This window comes from Natrix helvetica (genome assembly GCF_964273705.1).
Source record: "Natrix helvetica genome assembly, chromosome: 1".
NCBI lineage: Eukaryota > Metazoa > Chordata > Lepidosauria > Squamata > Natricidae > Natrix > Natrix helvetica.
The window spans coordinates 123,840,088-123,867,683 of NC_138548.1; the positions used below are offsets into that span (position 1 = coordinate 123,840,088).

At 39.6% G+C, this 27,596-nt stretch overlaps 1 protein-coding gene across 1 annotated transcript in view; it reads left to right on the plus strand.

Moving 5' to 3' along the window:
* GRK2 (G protein-coupled receptor kinase 2) overlaps positions 1–26,808 on the plus strand; it is a 43,026-nt gene extending 16,218 nt beyond the window's left edge. The window contains exons 3-21 of the mRNA XM_081937184.1: positions 1,261–1,334; positions 2,483–2,584; positions 4,016–4,090; positions 4,944–5,005; positions 8,287–8,338; positions 8,966–9,057; positions 11,294–11,393; positions 12,198–12,276; positions 12,405–12,535; positions 13,264–13,358; positions 14,514–14,621; positions 14,796–14,862; positions 19,067–19,167; positions 20,834–20,900; positions 21,016–21,111; positions 22,208–22,370; positions 22,576–22,712; positions 22,994–23,107; positions 24,829–26,808. Coding sequence (XP_081793310.1) covers positions 1,261–1,334; positions 2,483–2,584; positions 4,016–4,090; positions 4,944–5,005; positions 8,287–8,338; positions 8,966–9,057; positions 11,294–11,393; positions 12,198–12,276; positions 12,405–12,535; positions 13,264–13,358; positions 14,514–14,621; positions 14,796–14,862; positions 19,067–19,167; positions 20,834–20,900; positions 21,016–21,111; positions 22,208–22,370; positions 22,576–22,712; positions 22,994–23,107; positions 24,829–24,999 — 1,886 coding nt within the window. The 3' untranslated portion in view covers positions 25,000–26,808. The remainder of the gene's footprint in view (positions 1–1,260; positions 1,335–2,482; positions 2,585–4,015; positions 4,091–4,943; positions 5,006–8,286; positions 8,339–8,965; positions 9,058–11,293; positions 11,394–12,197; positions 12,277–12,404; positions 12,536–13,263; positions 13,359–14,513; positions 14,622–14,795; positions 14,863–19,066; positions 19,168–20,833; positions 20,901–21,015; positions 21,112–22,207; positions 22,371–22,575; positions 22,713–22,993; positions 23,108–24,828) is intronic.
* The last annotated feature ends 788 nt before the right edge of the window (positions 26,809–27,596 follow it).

The following is a 27,596-nucleotide window of genomic DNA, read 5'->3' on the forward strand; positions in this document are numbered from 1 at the left end:
ATTGAGGAAAGAGGAGGGGAAGCAAGCAAATCTAATGACATCTTATGACTTTCCACAGTTTTTAATGTAACCTATAAAACTGAAATTATATGCCTTTTATAGAAACAAAAATATTTAAATGTTTCTTGTTAGAAATCTCAGACTCCTCTTTTTCTTGGGACTAGATGTCTGTGGTTTTCGGCTTTGTCTAAACAGAGGCTGTTTGCTACTGGCAGTAATCATCCAATTCTTTTTTTTTTCAGTGGGCTGATGCATGACACATAAACAATTCCAAATTCATTAATTTTTCCTCTTATATTACTGTTAAAAGACTAGCAGTAGACCTGCATTGCAAAATTCTGGACAACTGTAAAATAGCAAGATAACGATACAATATAAGACAGATTTTTGCAGCCCTGTTCTGGCAACTGCAAAAAAATTGCTGTTGATTTGCAGAAAAAGTTTATGCATTTTCATAGAAAGTAAATTACATTGGCAGGAATAAACAATGGCAAATTAAATTAAACCTGCTTTATTTGGAGACAGTAGATCGGTACTTTGATAGACATGTGGATAGTCAACAATACCATGCATCTTCTGGGATTGTCAATCCCAGAGACATTGAATTCACATCTCATGCCAATCCAAACTATCCATGATACGTGGTTTCACATGTTACTGAATTTTGCCTTTGTAAACCATTGTTTATGTTTTACTTTGTACAAACCAATTGTAGCTTACTCAAAAAATCATTGCAAAATCAGCCCTGGCTTCAGAGTATGCAGTATTCATTTTAAAAGAACTGCTGAATCAAAGCAACTGTAGTTTCTGCCCTGACTTTCCATGGCATGATTCTTTGCTCCAATATGGCAATTATATTGGATAAGAGAAGAAAAGGAGTTGCCACACTGCAGGTTTTAATTTCTTAGCCTTGGCAATTGTAACAGATGTTGATTATTGAATGGCTTGTGGCTGCCCTAATTGGAAGTATCTTGTGAGACTAGAAGGGCTTTCTGATCCACCCAGCACTAAAAGATCCCTGCTTTTAAGGCAATGTGGCAATTGTAGATCATTTTGTAACCATTTTCAGCATTATCCTATTCTCTGTGTTATTCAGTTTCTCCCTGCATACATTAAGGGTATAAGTAGTCAAGAGTGGCATACGGATTACTTGGATTACTATGGTAGAAATGATAAATGAGACTAGGAGCAGTTTGTTAAATATATTGAAAGAGTTAGTGGCATATGAGTTTCATATTGCTTACTTTTTGTGTATTTTAGGATTCCTCCTATTCCGAGATTTCTGCTTGAATCAGGTGGAGGAGGCCAAACCACTGGTGGAATTCTATGAAGAGGTGAGGCACTAACTATGGACAAAAAAGCATAATATTCAAACATTACACTTTGAAATGGATAGATATGTTCGAGACTGTTAGCCTACACGTCTCTTGGAAGAAGGAGGGTATAAGCATTAAGAACAAAATCAAGGTGAAAAGCGTTCCCCAAAAGGGTAAACAACACTGCTGGTGGAATAGATTTTTCTATCCTCATGTAAGCCCCTCCCTTCACATTTCCCAAATCTGCTCCTGAAGCTTGCGGGAACCTAGACTTGGGGACTTGGGGAATAGAAACCCATTTGAAAATTACTGAAGAGAGCCCTTTGCTTTGATTGTCTTTATAGCACGGAACATTGTTTTTAGACTTAGGCTTCCTAGAAACAACTAAGTGATTCCGACCCCTTTTACATATTGGAGGTAATTAGGAGATGAAATGGCCTTCCTTCTCGAATAACTGGAGTTTTGTTCATGCAACAGATGAAGGATCCAAAAGAACATTAGATTATGGACCTCCAGCTGCAGTTTAGCTAGAATTTTAAATAAACAAGCAGATTGGCAAAGCCTAGTAGCTTTGTCAAAACTGTTATCCTCTCAGCAGCAAACTGGGATATAAATCATTATATTAATAACGTTCTGCAAGATCTTGTTGGTTTGGAGAATATTATACAGAAAAGTACAAGTATTTTATGTATGTGTATCTAATTTTAAGGAATTGGTGATGTGTTAACTGGGAATGTTTGTGGTTATAGACCGATGCATATAGATTCCAGTTTGGGAAAAGCCGATATGCCTCCCTTGATTTAATTAAAAATAAAAGTAGATCATAAGCAAGGAAGAGAAGAAGTGGTAATTACTTTTCAGTGCACTGTTGAATTTCTTAATCACAGTTCTTGTCCTTTTGCCTTTCTATCATTATTATATAATTATTGCTTCCATGCTGTTTTTGTTATTACTACCATCCCTGTTGTAACCTGCACCTTCTACTCAAACAAAATAACCTAAGAAAATGAATCTTGATGACCTAGTTTTTAAGCTAAACTTCGGACTTTTTCAGATTTAGACTGTGATATCTGTAAATATGGCCTTATTTGCTGGGCCTTGAATCTTTTGTGGGAAAAACCACATTATCTTACATATCCAATATTATCTTGCTCTCTTCTCTCTAGATCAAAAAATATGAGAAGTTGGATTCTGATGAGGATCGAGCAATTAAGAGCCGCCAGATCTTTGACATGTACATCATGAAGGAACTGTTGTCCTGCTCTCATGTGAGTGCTTCGGACACTTGCTGCCATGTGAGAGAGTCTGAAAAGGCCCTTGGGAATGCGCGGAAAGGCTGCTTCATAATCACCTTGAACGAGATCCTTGAAAATGTAAGGCTCCCCAGATTAAGTGGGAGGAGCTAGACCACCATCATGATAGGCAAAATACTTTCTGAGGGTCACTGAGTGGCACACATAGGTCTGTTGGAACGGCCTATCTCAGCTCTTAAACTTTCTCCGTGATCTTTCTTCTCCCCCACCCCTCCCTTGATGCTGACAAGCAGTGGCGCTCTTCCTGTTCAGCGCTGATCTTGTTATTAGTGAACTGCAGGCAGCCACCTAGATAGTTCTTTTTGAAATGCAGTGTTGTTGTTGTTACTACAGCAGACAGACAACTTCTTTCTCTCTACTAGGGACAGCTAACTCTGCTCCCTCTTCCTCTTTGTGTTAGGTATACCATAACAGACAATATGGAATTGTCTGTTTCCTGTCCTCATTGTACCACATTGACTGTAGAGGGAGCAGGGGAGATGCATTGTGTGATGATATCACATCCTATTGTGTCTGTATTGGATGAAGAAAGAAGAGGCATGAAAGCATCGTAGCATAGTGGTCTTTTCTAGTATCTAGCTCAGTTATGGGTATCAAGATTCCTAATGTTGAAATCAAACAAGAGGAAACAATTGATGGATGCTAGTGAGAGCATTCATCAATGCTCTCACTGGGGGGGTCAGAGGACAGGAAATAAGCATTGCAAGATGATTTTCTTCCTCCTAAAAGGCCCTAACTCGTAGGTAGAACACCAACTTTGGGTTCAGGAATTCCCAAGATCAGTTCTCGACAACTCCAATTAAGACAGTCAAATAGTTGATAATGAGGAGACTCATTATCGACTTTGAGAGAGACTTTGAAGAGTTGTCCATCACCCAAAATAAGCAGTATTAGGCTTGATGGATAAATAAACTAATGTGGTATAAGACACCTTTCCATATAAGTAGGTGGATGGGCATAAATAAGATGTTTTCAAGACTGGAAACAAATGAGAGCTATGAACATAGAATTTTATCTAGACAATCTGCAGACAAGATGAATTAAACACAAGGATCGGGAGAGTAAAGTAGAGTAGGTGAAAATGGCTGCAAAGTTGCAGGACTTAATGCGGAATAAAGAGACACCGCTTACATATTTGTCTGATTCCAGCTGCTTCTTGTTCTGCATTAGTCCTTCCTATTTCTCTGTAACCAGCTTCTTTGGAAGAAATGCTTTTGGCTCTTAGTTTCCTTGGCAGAAGTATACCAAGCAACAAGGTTGGAACTGAACAGGTCAACACATACAAACGCACACAGAGACACCTGCCCTACCAGGTTATTGCTCATCCTACTAAATTAATGATCACCTATGCATTAGACTCATTTGTTTTTCTGTGTCCTTTCACAGCCCTTCTCAAAAACTGCCACAGAGTACGTGCAAACCCGTCTGAGCAAAAAACAAGTGCTGCCTGACCTGTTCCAAGTAAGTCCTTTTCCACAGATGAGATTTATTTATTTATTTATTTCTTAGATTTTTAGACCGCCCCTCTCCCAGAAAGGGAGATCTCTGAGCTCCCGCAAAGCATCCTTTGCCCTTGAATAGGCATGGTACCTTTCCTGGGACAAACTGCTGAGTGAGAGAGATCTGTGCAGCTTGAATAGTGTTTCACTGCACCGGATTCTTCCCAGTCTGAACCACAGCTTGTGACCTGCTTTTCCTCGTGTTACCACGTGTAAAGAAACTTGACTCATCTAGGGCCCATCTGTTTTACAGGTAGTCCTCGCTTTGTGATGGGCTGCTTAGTGACCATTCACAAAGTTATGATGGACCCCCCTCCTCCCCCAAAGGTACTTACCATCCAATTCTGGACTTGTAACAACAGATACAGACACATGTCCGTATTTCAGACACTCGGCAACTGGTTTGCCTTTACAGTCAGTTGCAATAAGATCATGTGACAAAATTTTCAATGGGGCTTTTCCTGGAAATTGACCTTTTGGGCCAGTTATCAACAAACAAAAAAAACATCGATAGGAATATATTGGTTTGCTTTACAGCGATCGCTTAACAACTGCCACAAAAAAGGTCATAAAATTGGGTCTGTCGTGTGAGTGCCTCAATTTATCACCCCTTGATTTATGAGGAAATTCCAAGCTCCATTACACCCGTAAGTTGAGGACTACCTGTACACCTTTTGCTGCCAGTGTTCTTACATCTCCCTGGGCAGGGATGTTAATATCTACAGCTGGAACTATTCAGAAGAGAAACGGGACAAGTGAGTGACAAAGATCATAGGTAGGCTGCTGATATTTCAATCTGTATCCTCTTTTGCCAGCCATACATTGAAGAGATCTGCCAATGTCTGCGTGGGTCAGTCTTCCAAAGGTTCATTGAGAGGTGAGTCCTGAGAAACATAAACTCATTTTAGAGCTTACGTTAAAGTGATACTGTGAACTTTCTTTGATTTTCAGCCAGATAGCTCTGGGTTTTGTTTTTTTTTCTCTGAAGACTTTTTCTTCCTCCAGCATTTAGCTAGCCACCTTTCAAATCCAGCTCAGTATATTGACGTGGCCCTCACTGAGCTTTTTGACAGTTTTGTTCTGACAATCCCCCTTTAGGAGCTTTCTAGGGAGCTTTTTAAAAGTAATATTTCTGAACATCTTGGAAATTCCTCAAGTTAGTTGAAACTGTGCTGTGGGGCTCCATATTTACTATGTGTATATGGCAACTTTCCCTTGAGGCTCTTGATATGTCTTGGACTGCTGTCCCATCTTCTCCAGGTAGCATGGGTCTATTGCTTTCTTCCTTTTGAGATAATCCCTGTTTAAAGAGAGTTGAGGGAGAGAACCCACAGTTGACAGAGATCTTTTCCCAAGGAAAGTCATTGGAAAATATCACTGAAATAAGCCTTTAAAAGCAATGTGGAGAGATGAATATCCTTTTTATTCATTGTTGCGTAACTGGGACGGGTGGTTGCAAAAATGCAGTGATATCTTTTCAAGTTTGAAGATCTACATAGGATTTAGATCCTATGAACACAGTGAAAGTGCCTTTGGAATAAATATACATAAAACCATTCTGTAATTCATTCTCATTCTCATTCTCTCTCCCTCCCTCCCTCTCTCTCTCTCTCTCTCTCTCTCTCTCTCTAGCAAAAACATGTAAAAATCACAAAATGTATAAAAACTATGATTACTTTACATAGACTGTTAACATTGTACAAATCTTACCATACATGATAGTCTGAAAGAAGCCTAAAAGGTTATAGATCAAGATAAACAGATATGTCTTTAGAGCCCAATTGAAAGTTTACTATGACGGAATCTCAAAAACATTATTCATAGCAGGGGCCATCTTCCAGAATGCCTTGTGTCTTCTAACGTGATGTCAGAGTCAATTTAAAGGCATGGATAAAGCTGAGATTTTTGACAGCCTATTCTTAATTCAGAGCTTTAAAACTAACACCAACATTTTAAATGTATAATAAGACTGGTGCTACTTACATGCTACTTAACGATAGAAATATCTTAGTTATAGTGCATTGGTAAAAACAATTGTTGGCTACCTGGTTGTCTAAATTCTCCAGTTAGCATGCAGTCTAAGAATCACACAGCATATTGTATGTGGGTTTTTTTTTAATAGAGGATGTGACCCAGCAATTTTATCGACAAACACTTTTGGGCTTTCAATACTCAAAGTGTTTGTCCATAAAACAAATTGCCATTAAGTAGGTCTCAGAGGACCTTTGAAGGTCCCAATCCTTTTAAATTTGGCTCTATGACAAGAACATCCTTTAATGATTAAAAAGACTCTGTTGGACAACGTTCTATAAATGAAGTGATGGCTGGGTTTTCAGTAATAGCAATAACCAAATATCCATTCCTACCATTTTCTGCTTGCATTTTTCTTACAGTCACATTCTAATTGTGTGACATTTCATTTATTTTAAATGTTAGTCATTTTTTCTTTATTCATGTCAGCAGCACTTTCAGATATAAAGATATAGTGTTCAATACTGAGCAGGTAAAATAAGTGTAAAATAGGTAACAGAGATATAGCACAGTTAATTAGTTTAGTTAGTTTAGTTAGTTTAGTTTATTTAATTTATAGACCGCCCCCTCTCCCCGTAGGGACTCGGGGCGGTGTACAGACCATTCATAATCAAAACAACAGAAAATAACATAAGACATAGAGCAGAAACAACACACACACACTGTCTGTATATAAAATCCCAAAACCAATTTAAATAATTAAAAAACAATTTTAAAACCCGTTTAAAACCCCAATATAAAATTTAAAAAGCCATCCAGGAAAGTTAGTAATAGATGTTAAATACAGTTATGATTATAATTATAATTAGGCCAGACCAGCTACTCGAAACAGGTGGGTCTTGAGTTTCTTGCGGAAGGAGCGGAGATCAGAGGTGGTTCTAATATCGGGGGGGAGGTCGTTCCAGAGGGTTGGGCCCATCACAGAGAAGGCCCTACTCCTAGGCACCGCCCGCCCGCACTGTTTAGCGGATGGTACCCGGAGGAGGCCCTCTCTGTGAGAGCGGATTGGTCGCAGGGATGTATGGGGTAGAATGCGATCCCGCAAATAACAGGTAAAAAGTATGTAAAATAGATAGGATTGAAACTGGATTACATTCACCCAGTATCGGGCTACATGGGCAGCAGCATTATCTCTCACCAGCTTGAGGTCTCCCTCTGTACATGTTGAAGAACATCGTATGCACTGTAGCATACGTGAGATGGATTGTTCTCCACATTCACACAGTGTGGGGAGGAGGGACATGAAAGGAGCCTCCCCAAAGTTGCTTTCGCAATCTGGCACCCTTGAGCAAAGGGGTTGTCACCAGAAAATCCTTTCGACCCAGAAGCACTCTGGTTGGAGAGTATTAGTCATAACTTTAGTCATAATGTTCCCCCTATAGATCACTTCTTCCTATTCATTAAAAAAAAACCTCAAGATTCAAGGTGTTTCTATCACAGATGTTGGGAGAGTTATAATTTGAGACATGAACATGTTTGACATGGTAGTCATGCCATCTTGGGCAACAACAACATTGTCTTAGTTTGAATGTTAACTTTTCCCCCAAGCCTTGAGCCCTGTACTCGAAATCACCTCCTTCAGCCTAGACAAGAAGGCAAGTAGGATAATGCAGGCAGTCAAAATTGGCTGAGTGTTAGACTGATCAAAGAGAGAGTCGATAGACCAAGTCTATCTTTACCACTTAAGATTGCTATATACAAGCTAGCCAGATAGACACATTTGGAAGAGGTAAATATTTTCCCCCTCCATTCAGTCAGATTTTAATGATGTGAGCCAGGTTGGCATCCTGTTTCATAATTTGGTATGATCATGCCTCATTTCCCATTAACCAATCTAGCATTCATTAACTGCACCCGGATACTAGAGGTAAACATCCTTTCCCCCATCCTGTGGGGAAATGGCATTAAGATGTCTGAATTACTGCCTTTTGAGCTCCCATCACCACAATGCCCTCTGGTTGGGCTGGCTTTAAAATGCCTCTTATATTCTTTCATTGATGATATACTGAAATAGAAATCTTGTAAATAGAGATTTTAGCTTTAAAAACGTACTGGCTGGCAACTGGAGTCAACTGCAAGAGAAATTGCTTGTGTATATTGTGAGTTATGTCTCTTATTCTGTTTTAGTGACAAATTCACACGCTTCTGCCAGTGGAAAAATGTGGAGCTGAACATCCATGTAAGTGGCTAGTGTTGGGAGGATATTTTGAGGTTGTGATAAAACTGTCATGAGACACTTAGCATTGAGGTGCTAATGGTCACTTTATTATAGCATGCAGAATTTACAAGATTTGCAAAGCAATCATAATGTAGTGAGAAAGGAGATCCCGTCCCTAAAAAGCTCATCGTTTTGGTAGCTAAAACAAGTTTATTTATGTCTGTTATTCATTTGGTAAATGAACTAGATAATGGTGAGAGTTAGAGAAATGAATCCAGTGTCAGGCTCAATATCTTAAAACAGGAACAGAAAATATTTTGCTTTGGAGTTGCTGGACATACAACTTCTTGATATTGCTAGCTGGCATCTATCAACATCTTGGGAGTTAAGGTTATTGGTTTCTGTTTCAAGATATGAGTTTATATAACCAGTGATACCTCCTTTAATACTAAAAACTCACAAGCAGTGGTGACCAAAATGAGGAAAAGTATGTGTTGACATTAGTTGAAATCCAGTGATAATCAGCCTACGGATATGAATGTGCTTAGACAGCTCTATGGAAACAAGATCATGCTCACTTCAGGTTAACATTCTTGTTTTGCTTTCTCTTCTCTTATTTTTTTTAAAATGCTGTTTCATGGGATCTAGCTGACCATGAACGACTTCAGTGTCCATAGGATCATCGGACGTGGTGGATTTGGAGAGGTCTATGGCTGCCGGAAAGCAGACACGGGAAAAATGTAATATGCGAGATTGTCTTGTCATGCTCTGTGGTGAGAATTGCAGGAGAGCAAGTCAAAAATGATGCACAAAGGTTCAGCTTCAGTAACTGGCAGTTCCCAATTCCTTTTTTATGTAATACTTAATTGTTGCTAGCCATCTATGCTTAACATCACTAGATGTAAAAAAAAAAAATATTCCTCTCTGAATCTTATTGTGACTAAGTCATGAGGTGGGCCCCCAGGTAGCGCTGGACTGCTACTCCCCACAGATTACATTGAAGACTTTGCTTGACCCAGGTGCCAAGTAAGCTTCCCAAAACCTTTTGCCAGCTTGCTTGTATTTTTGAGACACACACAACATTTTCAGCACCAATTCAAGACTTTCAAGGTATACATGAACTGTTGAAACAAAACAAAAAATCCATACATACAATCAGTATCTCGGATTTTATTATAAAATATTTTGTTGAATTCCAGAACAAATCATTGCAGTTCAGCATTTCAAAGCAGCAGAAGCAAAATCCAATTATTTCAGTTTTCAAATGAAACACAATGTAGAAGGATCCCTGGGGATTTTTTGGTTGAGTAGGGCACGACTGCTACATCTTACTCCTCTCTCCTCAGCAACTCCCAGTGCAGTTCATTCCACCAGCCTGCTCATCTGCTGCCTCTCTCCCAACTTCCCAGCATCTTCCCTCCCACAGTCATTGCCAGTCTCCTTCGCTTAATTCCCCGAACCACTTCTGCTGCCAACAAATGCATTTTGCGCCATATCTAGAACAAAACGGCTTCATTTTGGTCTGTAGAACAGACATAAACCTCTAAAATCCGTGTTTCAGGTTAGATGGAGATCAGCTGTTGTGTGCACATCTCTTATAATTAGAATGAAGACAAGCAGGAGAACCAGTTGAACAAGATACAAAATAAGAATAAAAAAAAATATCCAGACAGATTCAGATCCTTCAGACATTCCCCCCCACCCCACCCCCAAGGTTATGCTCCTCATCCATTAGCCAGACAATGCTTCCTTTCAAGTTGAATGACCATAAAGAGAACTCTGCAGGATAAGAGAAATGTGCTGGTCCCAAATATGCATATTGCTAGCTTTAAGATGAACAATAATTGCCTTCTGTTATGTTGGCTTACAGGATTCAAGGAAGTGTTTTGCCTTCTCACAGTAACTTTTGCCTTGTTTATCTCTCAATCTATTGCAATGCAATCTATGTGATACAGTCTTTGAAGATGCCTAGAAACTACAGCTGATCCAGAATGCAGTAACTTAATTAAAGGCACATCCCAATCTGCCTATTTTGGGTGAAATCCATATGGCCCCAACCCTCGAGGGTTTTGCAGCAGGCCTTGGGCAGATACATCACGATTGCTGTTACTCCTTATGGTTGGACTTTATTAAAATTGATTTCTTTCTATTGCTCCTCAGTGGCAAAATCTGCCTATTTTTGGTGAAATCCATATGGCCCCAACCCTCCAGGGTTTTGCAGTAGGCCTTGGGCAGATACATCACGATTGCTGTTATTCTTTATAGTTGGACTTTTATTAAAATTGATTTCTTTCTATTGCTCCTCAGTGGCAAAAGAATAAATTGATGAGGACATAATATATATTTTTGTAATCTTATTTGTTCAATAGCATGTGTAACCTGGTCAGTATCTAAAGAAGCATAAGTATCACTAATTTAAGAAAATTCCAGCTTCCTTTAAAACCTTTACATTTTCTCCACAATACATCCCTTGTGGACTTGATCATGTGCTTCCTTATTGCTGCCTTGGAAAATGTCCCTCCTCTAAACAAGTTGATTCAGTCATTGTCCCGCCAGGCCAAATATAAGGCAAAAAGAAATTGTCTGCTTTCCCTCCCATCCACATCCTGAGCGGGAGCCAGCAGGAAAATTACCGAAGAGTTTTCCAATTGTTGGCAAGCTGGACAGTTATTGTTTAGAGTTGTTATGGAGATAAAAGGAAAGCTTGGAAAACATAGGATAATATAGTGGCATCTGTGATCAGGGAGAATGTGTTTTCATTTAAAATATCTGAAGTTCCTAAACGGGAGGACAAGTTTCTCTTCAGAAAGAACATGATAAGGACATTATGAGCTTCATCGGAAGTACTGTCACATGGTTATATTTGGAGGGACATCTGCAGGGATGATTTCATAGATAGGAGCATCATCAGATACTTTTGGCAAAAAAATTAACACTCTGATCATTCAATTTGTGACCTCTTCTGTTTTTTGATAGGTACGCCATGAAGTGTCTAGATAAGAAGCGTATTAAGATGAAGCAGGGGGAGACATTGGCTTTGAATGAACGCATCATGCTGTCTCTTGTCAGCACTGGGGTGAGCTTGGCTACTCTGTGAGGAATTGGGAGAAGTGGGAAGAATGCACAAGCTCTGAACCTACACCCTATAGGTTTTTGGTGGAACGTCTAAAAACGTTCCAAGTGACAGTTTGGGGACTTGAAGTCAAAGCTGGCATGGGTGAGATAGATATTTTGCTGAACTCACCTGACATGGAGAGGGAAGAAGATATGTAAAGGAGGTAGTGTTGGTTTGTTGATACTGGGAGTGTAACCTAGCAGCAAAGATGGCATCCCTGTATGCTGCAACATCTGTGCCAGAAAGAATAATAGGGGCAGTGCAGCATGCACTGAAAATTAGAGGAGAGCATGTGTTGTGTATGGAGTATGCTGAAGAGAGAAAGAAAGGCAGGGAGGTTTCTTAGCATGTAGGAAAAACAGGAGGAAAATACCTACAAGTGTTTACAGGATGGGGTTGTGGGAAAGCAAGGAAGGATACTATGTATTGTGTAGGTATTGGTGCAGGACACACTGCAGAAATTGTAGAATATAGGATCAATACAAGAGGCAGCACTAGTTTGTGAGGCCGGAAACTGAGTGATTTATTACACAATTCATTGTCACAAGATTGTAAGAAGCAAGCGTGAGTGTGTGCAGTTGAATGAGTTGGATAATAAGTGTGAACACAGAATGTGTTAGATTGTAGAAGGTACAGCAAAGATGCCAGAGCCGAACTGCGTGAGAGTGTGAGCTGAAATGTATCAATCAATATATGATGTACGCATGCATGCAGTTTCTTCGTCTTTTTTTTCTGTTGTAACTTTGTTCTTTGGATCCCTGCCAGGATTGCCCCTTCATCGTGTGCATGTCATATGCCTTCCAAACACCCGACAAGCTCAGCTTCATCCTGGACCTCATGAATGGTGAGAGCCAGGATCCTGCCTCTAAGAGCCCCTTCTTCTCTGCCATCCTCATGTGCTTTCCTAAACGACTCCTCCACCCCCGGCTGTGTCTTGTTCCATCACATAGCTCTTTCCTTTCCTCCTTACAGGGGGTGATCTACATTATCACCTCTCCCAGCATGGGGTCTTCTCGGAGACAGAGATGCGTTTCTATGCAGCAGAGATCATCCTGGGCCTGGAACATATGCACAATCGCTTTGTGGTTTATCGTGACCTCAAGGTGAGACCATCCACCTCTTCTAACCAATCCCATTTCCTGTATAATGGGTCCAGCAGAGCCACCATCACCATTACTGGCTTTATTTCACAAAAGGAGTAGATTGCTGGTATTCAATGATGAGGCTTCAATGTTTCATTCCTCTCTGAGAAAAAGGTAGTGCATTCGGATTTCTTCCATCTCCTATCTAGGAGCCAATATGATATGGCTGAGGGATTTCTGATCAGAGAACACTAAACTCAAGCTCTATTGTCTCTTTTAGAAAATGGAAGTTTGATTACTGTGTGAATTATTTTACTGAATAAATTGAAGTAATATTCTAAAATATTAATGTTCCATAGTACCTCACATTCCTGTTCTAACTATTTTGAATTATTAAAATAATGGATACCCACTCTATAGCTTCATATAAAGTAGGATTCAATCATGTTTTGTTGCTTGTTTTGTATATTATACCTTGATTGTGCTCCTCTGTAAACCTAAGCTAACCACTGTGGGAGCTGAATTCATCATTCGGAAAATACTTCTTCAATTCTCCTGCAGAGATTTACCTTTATTTGGTTGATTCCAAATTGCTGTTGCAGAGGCTTGGGGTCACAGCATGAGGCAGAAGAATTTCAATAGGCTGGGCTTGCTTGCCCTCTTTCATCACCATTTTCACAGCAGCACTCTGGAGTCCAAGAAATAAAAATAAAACACTTATTTTGTTAAATGGTGCTCTGTCTCTACAGCCAGCCAACATCTTGCTAGATGAATTTGGCCACGTCCGCATCTCAGATTTGGGACTCGCCTGTGACTTCTCCAAAAAGAAGCCTCATGCCAGTGTGTGAGTATCTGAAAGAAATCTCCTTTTTTTGCCCAGAAGCACTAGATATATACCTAATTTTATCACAGAAATAAATATGGGAGCATGCTTCCATCCACCAGACCCCTTAACTCCTTAGTTATTATGCCTTCCAGATGATTTAAGATATAAGTGTCCACCCCCATTAGCTAGTTTATTGGTTAGGGTTAATTCAAACTATCTGGAAAATTTGAAACATTTTGCGTCACTTCCTCAAAAAGATCATATTTAATCTGTGATAGGGAATAATATCATTCCATTCTAGCTGAACGTGTCCATCATTTATATATGAACTGTGCATAATGGATATATATATATATATATATATATATATATATATATATATATATATATATATATATATATATATATATATATATATATATATATATATATATATATATATATATATATACATACATACATACATACATACATACATACATACATACATACATATATATATATATATATATATATATATACACTAGCAACATGGATCAACAGATCACAACATTCCAATCTCTTGATTGCATACTTGCCTTTTGCATTTTCTGCTTCTAAATGATCAGATAAAAGGATGCTCTCAGGACGTTGGCAGGGGTGAAATTCAGCAAGTTCTGACAGGTTCTGGAGAACCGGTAGCGGAAATTTTGAGTAGTTCGGAGAACCGGCAAACACCACCTCTGGCTGGCCCCAGAGTGGAGTGGGAATGGAGATTTTGCAGTATCCTTCCCCTGCCAAGCCCACCAAGCCACAGAACCAGTAGTAAAAAAAATGAATTTCACCACTGGGCGTTGGTGATTAAACCTATGTGGAAATGACTTTATTCACCTACACATGTAATTATATATTTTGGTATCTCTGGAATTTTAGCAGATTATCCAGTTGAAACCACTTCCATTAAGAATGTATTAAAGCACACACCCACATATCATATTTACAATTTTTAAGTGTGATGCAAGGAAGAATTAGTAATTGCTTTCCATTTACAAACCACATAAGATAGGGGAAAAGTGCAGTTCAAATCTCTGGTGGAAAAGTAGGATAAATTCTGTTTTCCTTTGATGCATCCCGCTAAGGATCTTTAGCCTAATGCTCTGCTTCTTTTAATTCTTGGTATGATCCTCTCTACAGTGGCACACATGGGTACATGGCACCAGAGGTTTTGCAGAAAGGCGTGGCCTATGACAGCAGTGCTGATTGGTTTTCTTTAGGCTGCATGCTCTTCAAGCTTCTGAGGGGGTAAGTGGCCAAATAGGCTGAGAAAGTGCAGTACGTGGAAACATAATCACTCACATGAGCTGTATGTAACTGCCTGGAGAGACTGGGGTTGACTGGCGTAATTGGCACTACAAGAGAGTAGGGAAGAGAAATTTCCCGAATTTTTCCTTTGACGTTCTCCTTGTTCTTACATAGGCACAGCCCTTTTCGACAGCACAAGACTAAAGATAAACATGAGATTGACCGCATGACGCTCACTATGGTAAGTTACTTTTGTTTATTAAATTTAGTAAGGGGTAAGCTTTGATTCCAATCCTCCCATCTTCAAAAAACATGCATTTCTCCCTCCCTTTGTTCTGTAAAAATGATCTCTATCCTCCTTATTGAACCAGTCCTCTCCTCAAAGGATATATTGGAATCCTTGCAGAATCCACTGGATTCTCCCACTGCTATACTGTGTACCTACTTGATAGCTTTATCAGGTGAGATAGCTCACTTGAATATTTGTCCAGTCAATTGTTTGAAAAGGGTTCTTTGCTAATTCCACTACCACTCAGTATTTTGGTAAAATATTTAACCTAAGATTCTCTTCACAAGTCATTTTCCAAGTCTGGGAGTTTCAGTTTTAAGACCTACAAAGCCTGAACAGAAGTTCTCCTTGCTGTAGCTCTCAAAATTCAGTACACTGTCCCTTAGAAAACAGGAAATAAGAGGGCCTCATCACACAGAATGATTGAGAATCAAGAATACAAAACATTCTTGACTTTCAACAATAATCCAAAGAGGAAAATTAAAACAATGTGTTTAAGTAAGTAGGGCCACAAACAAAATTCAATGTGATTGTTAACCAGCCAGTTATGCTCAGCTCTATAGTTTCCCCTTTGGTTTCATGACAACCTGGGTGTTTTGGGTTTTTTTTTGGCTTTATTCAGTATTTCATGACTGTAGGATTTGTTTTCTCCCCACTGGCCTGTTTTGTTTTTTTTAAGTTTGGCTTCCGTAGACTTTGGGATTCCCCAAGTCTAGCAATACCTCCATTTTGGCCAGTACAGAAACAGCAGTCAAACCTGAAATAAGAAATAGGGGGGAAGGAAGAAGGAGAGGGTTGTGATACTCAGTGCTACCTCAAGACACTTTACTATTTGAGGAAAGGAACAAGATGACTCAGCCAGATTGATAGTTGAATGCTACTTCCCTTTTTATCTTTCACTGTATCTCAGAAAAATTTAAAGGGCTGTGGGGCTTTTTTAATAGTGTTTTTTTTACATGAGCATCTACTTCATGCAGTAATGGAATTGGAAGCTATTTGGGAAGCTGATACTAACGTGCTGATAAAAACCCCAATATAAAATTATCCAAGTGTCTTCAGCGTGTAAAGCAGGCTTTTCTGAAACAATCCAAAGCCCACCTAGTCCAGCATCCAGTTTCCGAGAAGAAAGCTGAAAGACCAGGGAAGAAAATCTCTTATGTTGTTTCCCTCTTCCTCAGGAATTGGTATTTAAACTTACGCCGTTTTTTAATTTAAAAATTCTTTTTTTATTTCTCTTCATTGAATAGACTTGTTCTTAAATGTGTCCCTTTGAAAGTGATCTAACCCTTGTCAAGGGTCTTTCTCTAGCTAGATGAAATAGAATTGACTTTCAGCATTTCTGCAATTACTGCTAGTTACTTGAATTGGGTAATCTTTAAGTGCCGACATTGAAAAGACCATACATATAAACATATGCACATATTATGCTATCGTCTTTTGGCAGAAAATGAGTAAGAAACAGTACAAGAAAGAGAAAGGAAGAAAAAAGAACATTAAAAAGAACATTATCACCTCACATCTCTTCAATCAAAATCCTGCCAAACATCTTTCCAGTAGATTAATCCTTCTGTACTTTTCATATTCACTGTTGCTTCCTATCCTTTTGTAGAGGGCAATAAAAGCATTTTTCAATTGTCAGGCCCAGATGGAGTTCTCACACATTAAATAAGCTGAACTCCACATTCAAATTTTAGTACTTTTCCAATTACATCACCTGCAGTCTTTTTCAACCTTCTCACAGTGCAAAGAATTTCTTTTGCATCAATTTTGCTTGTACGCTAATATTTATAGAATTTGTACTTATTCCATTCTTCAACATATCATTATCTTCGATAGGGAACTTTGAATACTTTTTACAGCACTGACGTAACCCAAATTATTTCATCAGCTTTATTTTTAATTTTGTTCAGTACTGTAATCAGTACAGTGTACGTTAGTTATGTGTTCTAAGTTACCAATGGCTCCCATAAGTTATTTATGTTATTTCAAATCACTTCAAATAATAGATTACTGTATCAAAATCACTACATTTTCTCTGTCTCTTTTAATCTTAACTATTTAAACCCATTATACATATTATATAATCTTCCTCATTTTTATAGCTGTTTTAAATGTATTTTCTCTCATCTGCTGATACAGACCTCCATTACTTATCATGGCTTTACCCAATTAAGACTTTCATATAAAATGTTTGAGTGGGATAGGGACTGTATAAAGTAGGTTACCAGTCTTATTCATGTGTCATTTATAGCATTCCCTGCTAATAAGGCTGGTACTGGTTAGTTTGGCCACCTTTTGCCCCAAGAAGAACCAAAACACGGTTTTAATTGAAATGTGTTCATACTATGCTGGGAAAGTTTGGCCTCTCCAATATCAAGACTTCTTTTAATGCCAACATACAGTTGCCTGTATCCCACTAACTAGAAAATGCATGTGATGTATAAACACACCCAGGATATTTGGAAATGGTTTATCATCAAGTATGAAATCAGGAAGACAAGTTATATTTTGATTTCAATGTTGATGAGCCTCCATTTAAATTAACCTGTGTAATTAAGTGAGCTATTAAATAAAACAAGGTGACTAACTGAAGTGGGCATGCTCAGCCACAATGGTCTTAGGAAGCTCCAGGACTAAAAAAAAAAGGGGGGGGGGGGGGCTGGGATCCGTAAATTAACCTTGGATTTTGACTTGCCAAGTACTGGTAATTTTCCTCAACTTGATGCTATCCAGGTGGCACCAGGATCATAGCCGTTGTCCTCTAGTTATACAGTCAAGGACTTGAGATAGGCCAATGTTATTTGTTTAATAATATTAAAATGATTGTCCCACAGTGTAAACTGTTCCAAGTCAACCTGCCTTTTGAAATTGACTGATGCTGATTTTGCCAATGCTGATGGCGTTCAATGGGTACTCCAGATCTGAAATTACACCCAAGGCACCTATCGCTATTAGTACTATCTTTACTTTCTCTTGCCACAGTCATTCTACTGCTATTTGCAGACCTTTGTGATTTTTCTCCAGTTCCTTCTCTATTTTGCTGTCTCCAGGTTTTGCAATGTCCACGGTTTATGTATTTTATTATCATCATCTTAATTATCTGAGGATTTATACACAGAGATAGGGAACCTTGTTCCTCTGAAACTGTCTAGATACAGAAACAACCCTCTGGCCACTGTTGATAGAGGGCAAAACCACAGTTATAAATAGATAGACTCTGCAAAACTATTCAGCTCTCCTTCCTCTTTACTATTCCATTGCAGTTGAACCCCCTTTATCTCTTGCCGAAACATATGCAAGCACAGGATAGAAGTGAAAGTAATTCCCAGTGGGTCTGTAGTTTTCAAGCAGCAGAACAATGCTTGAGGGCTGTGTGAAATGAAATGAGGCTGATTGCATGTGATTTTGGGTTGGCATATTAGCATTCTTCCTTTCCTTCTACTAGAATTATGACGGCATGGCTGTAGGACCCAAGTTATTCACTATTTCTGTGGGATCTCCCACAGCTTCTGGAATTGGGAATATTGTCTTTTCTGATTGGTCGTAGGGAATCCCTACGACCAATTCGCTCTCACAGAGAGGGACTTCTCTGGGTGCCGTCCACTAAGCAGTGCCAAAGGGCGGCGCCCAGGAGCAGGGCCTTCTCTGTGATGGGCCCAGCCCTCTGGAATGACCTCCCCCCCGACATTAGGATTACCACCGACCTCTGCTCCTTCCGTTCAAAACTCAAGACCCACCTTTTTCAACTAGCCGGCCTGGCTCAACCATAGCTCCATTTTAATCCTCCTGGCAATCTTTTAAACTTGTAATTTTATATTGGGGTATTTTAATTTTTAATCTTATTATTACTATTTCTATGTACTGTAATGATTGTTGTGTGATTTTTTACCTCCTCCGTGGAATGTTTAATTGTATAATATGTGCTTTTTTATTTTATTTATTGTACGCCGTCCCGAGTCCCTTCGTGGAGAGGGAGCGGCTAACAAATCTAATAAATTCAAATTCAAATTCAATTCTGATAGCCTGAGTGAATAACAAATGATGGTTTCAAAGGTTGAAGGAATTAGGATATGGAACCCCTGGTAGTTCTGCTTGGTTTCCTCTGACCTCTCCAATCTCTCACCTTTTAACTAAACCTATCCTCCTTTTTCAACAGGCTGTGGAGCTGCCAGACTCCTTTTCACCTGAGCTACGTTCTTTGCTGGAGGGACTTTTACAGAGAGATGTCAACCGTCGGCTGGGCTGTATGGGTCGTGGGTGAGTGTCCTGCCAAGGTGCTGAAGGACTATGTGAGATGTAGAGGATGGGCCGGAGTTTTAAGGTTATTCATCCATATTCAGTCATAGAAAAAGTTCTACTTAGAATAAAGTTGGGTTTGGAAGTCAGGTGAGAACAATTCCTTCACTTCTTATTTAAGAAAAACAAAAACCTGCAAAGAATATATTCTTTTCATATCCTTGGCTATCATAACGTATTCCCTGAATCTATGACTGTAGAGACAATATGCACAAAACTTCAAAACTTGGAAATTAATGTTAACAGAACCAGCATCATAAAAACCACTCCCCAGTATCTGACTGCTGCCTTAGTTTTCAAGGCTGCCAATTTTCTCCATTCCTCAGTTGCAAATTCAAGCCACAATCTGATAAATCCACATAGATGACCTTGTAGCATGGGTGAAAACACATCAGGGTTATGTAAACTCCAGAAATATTGTTTACTTATAAGTAAGGCTTTTATTTTCATGGTCTTTTGATTAGCATTGAATATAGATCAGGAGTTGAAATCTAAAGGTTTTCAGAACAATAATAAATAGCTAATTTGAAAGCATGAAGTGCTATTGTTTTAAAAAACCATTTTTCCTGAGTAAGAAAGATCAACCAGCAATCTTGTTTTTGCATTATATTATGGTTCATTTGCCATTTCATAAAATCATCCATTATTCAATTTATTTATTTTCTTCTCTAACCATTATAAGATACAATGTAGTCTCTGTATAAATGCATAGAGCCCTAGATTTGGTACATGTCCCATAAGGATGAACCAAACCTTTACTTGTGCCATACATCTGATGAAGTGGGCTCTTTTCTTTGCATGCCTCTCTTATGATTAACAGTATACATATTGTTGATTAAATGTATACCCTGCTAATAATTTCTGTGGACTGATCATCCAGATTTTGGAACAATAAATGTTACCATATAATATGCAAATTTAGAATGTTTGCTTAATTTATCTTGGAGTTTTATTTTGTGGCCCCCTCCTTTCTATTTGCTATTCATTGGGAGGGGGGAAGAGCCCATAGAATAATAATTTCCCTTCCCTTCCTCTACCTCCAAAACCATTTGAAGTCTTATTCAGTTACTTCTTTAGTTTCTGAGATTTTAAGTAGTATTATTTCTAAGTTTCAAACTGGAGAAGAAGCATATTTTTCATAGAAAAACAACAGCACTAGATTTGAAGTTCATGGATTAGATTTTGCACACTGGTTTGTGCTGTTTCTGCACACATGCAGAATTTTTAGTTTTGTAACTGCAGCAATAGACACATGTACTTTTCTGAGTAAGCAGGGCGTTCCAGTAGAAGATAATAGTCCATAGATGTTGATATATACAATAATACAATAGCAAAGTTGGAAGGGACCTTGGAGGTCTTCTAGTCCAACCCCCTGCCTAGGCAGGAAACCCTATGCCGTTAGGGTATATATAGTTAGGTTTATCTGAATTCTCTAAAGGTTTAAATTAAAATTTGAAATTCCACACTAATGGAATTCCTCACTGATTATAAAAATACATAAGCATGATAAGTTATATTTGCTGTTCATGAAGGTCATCATAGCTTGCATTTTTTATCCCCTGCCTTTTAGGTCCAGCTATTGCAAAGTCAAAGATGATCACTATTTTGTTTTCTATATTTTCATTAGGTCACTTGAAATAAAGGAGAATTCATTTTTCCAGGGTGTGGATTGGCAGATGGTTTTTCTCCAGAAGGTGAGGGGAGCCGTAGTTGAAAGGCCGATGGAAAAGAAAATAACATGTATTTGGGCATTATGAAAAGATACGGCATTCTGCTCTTTGCTAACTTTATTTCATCATATCTTTGTAGTATCCTCCACCTTTGATTCCACCACGCGGGGAGGTAAATGCAGCAGATGCTTTTGACATTGGCTCATTTGATGAAGAAGACACCAAAGGAATTAAGGTACACAAGGAGACTTTCTAGTTTTCCCTTTGCTTGCTTCCACCAATTGGAACTGTACTCCTGCAATTAGAACTGTCATGCATCGATGATAGTTGAAGAACTGTTTGTCATAATTTGCAGCTGTATAATATCTTGTTGCCTTGTTGATTCAGCCAGTATCTCATTTTTAAAAATTAGAAAGACTTTGAGAAAGGATACAGTGGAATTAATACAGGGATGGAAAATAAGGTGTCTTCTAGATTGTCAATTAAATTAGAGAGTACGCCACTATCTTCATTAAGATAATAAAGTAAATGGACACAAATTATATTACTTGCATAACAAAGTCATCACATGAGTGACATAACTTTTTCAGAAATTTTGTCTATTGCGTACAAAGTCCATTGTATTAAGATCCAATACATCAATTATTCTATTACTCAGTATGGTTTCTTATTTATGGAAGACATAGCCTAGAAGAAAACCACATACAATTTTTTTCTTCAATTCAGGGGTCTTCCAATTAAGAGCAATGTGTGACTAATTCTTGTCTGTTGTTAGACAACAATTATTAGATAATAAAAGAAGTGAAGTTCAGGAACTAATACATATTTTCTGAATGTTCTGGCTTGTAATGATGTGCACATAAGGTAATGTTAAGAATTGTTCTGCTGGCAAATGGCCAATTAGTCCAGCACTTTGTACCCAGCCGGATGCCTTAGGAAATAGAGCTAGTCAACCTCTTGAACAGGTGACATGTCATTCATTGAAATTTGAAGAGATTTGTGAAGGAATATGTTCCTGATTGGGAAAGGTACTGAGGAAATTAGGATGTAGTAGAAAAGATGGCATCTGAAACATTCACAAAGAACTGTAGATATTTCTAATAGAAAGGACAGAGCTGGAGCAAATAACACTGTTGAGGAGAAAACAATAGGCCTTTTTCCAAAAGAGCAAACAGAACATAAGCAGAATGTTGTTGAAACTCACTGAAAGACTGTTGTGGGAAATCCAGAAGTAGGTAGCCTCTTGTGCTGCTGTTTCATCAGCTGAAACCCAGAAGATTGCTTTCCTCTGATCCTGGAGACACAGTGACATAACTTGTTTCTCCTCCCAGCTATTGGATAGTGACCAGGAGCTCTATCGCAACTTTCCGCTCACCATCTCAGAGCGCTGGCAGCAGGAGGTGACAGAGACTGTATTTGATACAGTCAATGCTGAGACTGACAAGCTGGAGGCCCGCAAAAGAGCAAAGAACAAGCAGTTGGGCCATGAGGAAGGTGAGCCTCGTTGCTGTTCTGTACACAAAACCCCTTTGCCAAAGCAGACTTATTCGGCAAGAATTTTCTTTTTGGAAACTTGGGTGTTTCTTCCCTGTTCTTAGTGTGGGAAGGCTGTCTGGATTCATTGATACTAGTCCCATTCTGCTCCCTATAACAACTTTTTATTAGCCTTGATATTGTTATCTTCACTTATTTTGCACAGATTATGCCTTGGGCAAAGACTGCATCATGCATGGCTATATGTCAAAACTAGGGAACCCTTTCCTTACTCAGTGGCAGAGGCGATATTTCTACCTCTTCCCAAATCGTTTGGAATGGCGTGGAGAGGGAGAATCTCCGGTAAGGAACAAACTTTTTTTCCAGAGGGTGGGAAAGATAGAATATCAGACTTGGGATTGTATGAAGACTTGCCATACATGATTGGAAGAATTCAATATTCATTTGTGTGTGTTTATGGAGATATAGCATACCGAGGGAAGCACAGGTTTGTGTGTGTTTAAGGCCATAGCACAGCACCAGGAGAAGGGCATTGTTTAGATATAAGTGAAAGATGAATATTTAAGATATATGTTGGAAATTCTTTTCATTAATCAAATATTTGTTGGGGTGGGGCATTATAGCAGTCCCTGCTCACTATGGAAGAGATCCAGTCAGTGGAGGAGACACAAGTAAAAGATCGAAAATGCATCCTGCTTAAGATCCGGGGAGGCAAGCAATTTGTTTTGCAGTGTGATGTAAGTTGCTTTGTTTTGATTTTCACCTCTCATAAAGTCTCTCCTAAGAACCTTTCTTGGTGGTCGATTTAATCTTTTGTGAAGTTAAACTTTGGTATCTGTCTAAGAAAGATATTGTTTTTTATTCCACACAAAATAGAAAAATAGCAAAACTAGTGAAGTTGAAATTCTCTTGCATCCTGTTCTTCCTGTTTCACTCTAGGCCAGTGATGGCGAACCTTTTTCTTATGGCGTGCCCAGGCTTCAGGAAAGCCTTTGGAGGATGGGGAGGGTGAGAAAGGGCCCCAACGGGCCAACTGGAAGTTCAGAAATGATCCATTGCCGGGGGAGGCCGTTTTTTGCCCTCCCTAGCCTCCAGAGGCTTTCCTGAAGCCTGGGGAGGGAGAAAAACGGCCCCAAGGGCCCATCCAGAAGTTCGGGAACAAACTTCTGGTTGGCCCATTGGGGCTGTTTTTCACCTTCCCCGTCCTCCAGGGGCTTTCTAAAGCCTGGGCAAGGTGAAAAACAGCCTCCCCTGGCCCTCCAAAAGGGCGAAAAATCAGCTAGCTGGTGCGCATATGCGTGTGTCGGAGCTGGCGGTTGGCGTGCCATCAAATATGGCTCTGCGTGCCACCTTTGGCATGAGTGCCATAGGCTCACCATCATGGCTCTAGGCTAATCTGTGTTTCTTTTTTAAAATTGTGGTTCTCTAAAATCCCCATTATTTACTGTCTTAGAGACTCTTTTCAGCTTATGGAAAAAGTGACTTGAACAGTGAATTGTTTTAGTGGTCATGTATGCTTGGCAAATGCTTCTTAGAATAATCTGTGTCTATTAAGTTTTCAAATAGAGCTGAATTGCAATTATTTGCGCAATTATTATCTAGTTAATAAATCCAGAGGATCAGAAGCAGCTTTTATTTCAATATCGGGAGGCAATAAGTGGCAGATATTCCCCAGTCACTAAAAGCCACATTTATATTCTCTCTAGAGAAATACAAGCTAGGGAAGCAAAGCTAAGCAATTCTGTCTTGTTGCTTTCCGTGGATATCTAGAGGGATTTTATCTTGCTAAATAATGTCCCAGATGTTTGTAACCAAAATGGTTTTGCAATTTGCACGTTCCATATACTGCAGACTATGTGGGTATTAAAAAGCATTCAGGGCAAATAATAAGTAGATCCTCAGGGGCCAGGACTATGCTGATAGGGTCAGATTGAAATTCTCTCTCCAGTTGCTCTCCTTGGCTGGGAGAAAACACTGGTGCTAATAGCTGGCATAGAGACATGGTGCTAAGCACTAAGGGAATCCCTGGAAGCTTTAATCATTTATATCTAAATTTTAAAAGGATAGATGTCTTTGCTGATTTGGATCAACAGCTCAAGAGTCCTAATGCATGTTAAAGTGTAATTGTTTTGCAAGTTCAGCTTAAATGGATTATAAGTGGTATTGGGGTATGAGCCCTAACCACTGTTCATGTTTGATGGAAGTTGCAGTCTAAAATATATAGTGAGCATATTGCTGACTCCTTACAGCAAATATTCTTTAAAAAGACAAATCTATTTGTAATAAGGGCTCTGGATCAGATGGTCACCATAGAGGGCAAAGTCTTGCTCACAGGATGAAGAATAAGACCGATGATGAAATGCAATTTCTCTCTCCCTCCGTCAGGGAAATTATTGCTATTGTTCTGGAATATGTCTTTCCTGTGCTTCTCCATTAATACATGTTCTTTTTCTCTCAGAGTGATCCAGAGCTGGTGCAATGGAAGAAGGAGCTGCGTGACGCTTATCAAGAAGCTCAACAGCTGCTGCAGAGGGTACCCAAAATGAAACATAAGCCACGCTCTCCAGTGGTAGAGCTAAGCAAGGTCCCACTGATTCAGCGCAGCAGCAGCAGTACCAATGGCCTCTGACCTTCCTTGACTTCATTTCCCATCCTTAATTTATTCAGCTGGATTTGCCCACCATCCCCACCCCCTCTCCTGTCTCTTCTTGCTGATCATTGTGATGTCCACCCAACCCCCAGGGATATAATGAGGGGGTGGGGGTATTCAGAAAGCATGGGACAGGTTCCCTCCTCCCCTATCCCCTCTGCACATGGGGATCAATACCCATTCCAGGGGCAGGAGACTGATAAGGTGGATAAGAGTCTACTCATTCCTTACTGAGCAAGGCTGAAATTAAGGCCTTGCCCCTAAATAGGACCAACAGAAGGAAATCTGAAGTGTGACATGCATCTTGAGCAGTTCCTTCCTACTTTCTCACCGTGGTGTCAGATGTGTGCCAAAGTATACATGAGGAATACCACAAATCCTGCTAGCTTGGGCCTTGTTGACATGGCATTTTGGGAATGTACATTGTCTTAAAATAAGCCCTCTTAACGCTAGCAGAAATGAGGAGAAATCCACAAGACAATCTGAAATTGTCCCTTTACCTTCCCATACCGAACTCTTGACAAGAGTTCTACGGTAGATCCCGAAGAAATCTATCTTAGTTCTTGCCGGAGAGATCTGAATAATGCATTTTCACCTATCCAAAGAGTGTTGCGTAGGTGTCCATTGCTAAGCATTAAGCATATATTTCAGGATTGGCTGGTGTTCCACTCCAGGCTGGGAAGGAGGTCTGGCTTTTAAACAATTACACAGTAATAGAAATTCCTAATAAAAATGTAGTCCTGTTCTTTCCCAGTGCTCTGTCCAGGTCCTTAACCCTTACTACTACCTTCTTATCCTATCATTTGCCATTCCAAATACGATATTTCCCACCCAGTACAGCAGCTGCCTCTTCAGCAACAGCCTTAGGAACTGAAACTCTTGCTATTCCAGGCCTGAACAGGCGTTCTCAATCAACGGTGCCAAATGTCAAGATGGTTTTGTGCCTGTTTCTGTTAGCCTAGCAAAGATGAAGTTGTGCTCCCTGTGACCCCAGGAGAGATCTGGAGAGCCCCCCTGTGTTCGTCTTGCCCAAAATATATTAATGCCTCCAGCTCTTTTCTTTGAAGTCAGGTGAGAATTGCCCCTATTTCTGCTGTCTCCACTGCCAAAATCTATGCTGCTTTGCTGTGGAAAGAGGCAGGGGCAGTGGTTTTCATGCCAAAAGTGATTTGGACCTGCCTGAGCCTCATTTCGGGGCCTCTTGAGGCTGGAGCTGGACTGCAGTAGCTGAAAACAGCCTGATCAAGGCTTCGTGCCAACTCCCAAGTGTCTGAAGGATTCTGTAAATAAATTTGTGCCAAGGGGCCAGGTTGGGTTTGAAAAGCTAAGCCTGCTCATCTCCCCCCTTTCCAGTATGCCTTGTATAAAACAGTGTTCCCTTTCAAGCTCCCCACCCACCCAAGCGTTACGATTTCTCCCACAGGATGGTGAGAAATCTCAGGTTGAATCCTCCCTGTATCCTTCCTTCCTCCTTTCATTTGCAGTTAATGGGGGTTGGGGTGGACGGCTTTCAGTTGGGGGTCAGGTCTCATGCCCCAAGCGCATGCAATTGCCTCTGCTGCATGCCCCCTCCCCCCATGTGATGAATTTTGCCTGTTCTGCCATCTGATTTCTCCCCTTCCTTCCAAGAAGAGGTGGAATAAAAACCCCTCTGTCCCTGCAGTGTCTGTAAATATTGATCTCTGGTTCGTTTCTCTGGGTTATTATTATGGATTTTTTGCCGATTTTTGAATGTGATTTTAATGAGTGGGATAAATACTGTTTTTATAATAAAAAATCCAAAACCCACGAGTGCATTATGAATTCTTCTGTGGCGTCTATTGCTTGAATGATAAAACAGATCACCCGCACTGACCATATAGGTACATATGCTTGGGGTTTGCAGTACTAGAAGTCACCAAGCCTCTGCTCAGAGGACATTGGCTGGTAGGGACAGTTTTTATCTTCAGCCTTGTCTAAAGAATATTTTATCTTCTTATTACAGATGCTGCTTAGAGAAGCTTTATCTTTTACTGCTTCTAACCCTGCAGGCTTCTCCCCTACTAGACAGGAAGGGAGGCCTTGAAGATAGTGTAGACAATGGGAGATAATGGCCCTCTTTGGAATATTAATTAAGGTAATAATTTATCATCCCTGCAGTCAAAAGACTAGTGGCCTATTAGCTGCAGTATAAGAAGCAGCTGCCTTAACACCCAACTAGATAGCAGTTGAGGAAAAAAAATACCTTAGAAAAATGCAGCGGCAAGCCATTTTTGCATCATACAGGAAAATCTGCACGGATGTGTTCATATAAATATACCAGGAATGCCCCAGCAAGTAGCAGCAGCAAATTTGTTTATTTACTTATTTATATTATTTAATATATGTAGCCACCTTTCTCAATCATGTGATTCTAAGGGGCTTCCAATAAAATACCTGACCTTGGATGATCTTGAAAGCTATGTAGCCTTGGTCAGTTCTTGGATAGAAGATCCTAAGAATCTTAAGAATTTCAGGATTATGCTGGGAAGACCAGCCCTTCTCCCAAGGCGAAAGACTTCGGTTCATAACAGTTGTGAACAAAAAGTATGCCACTT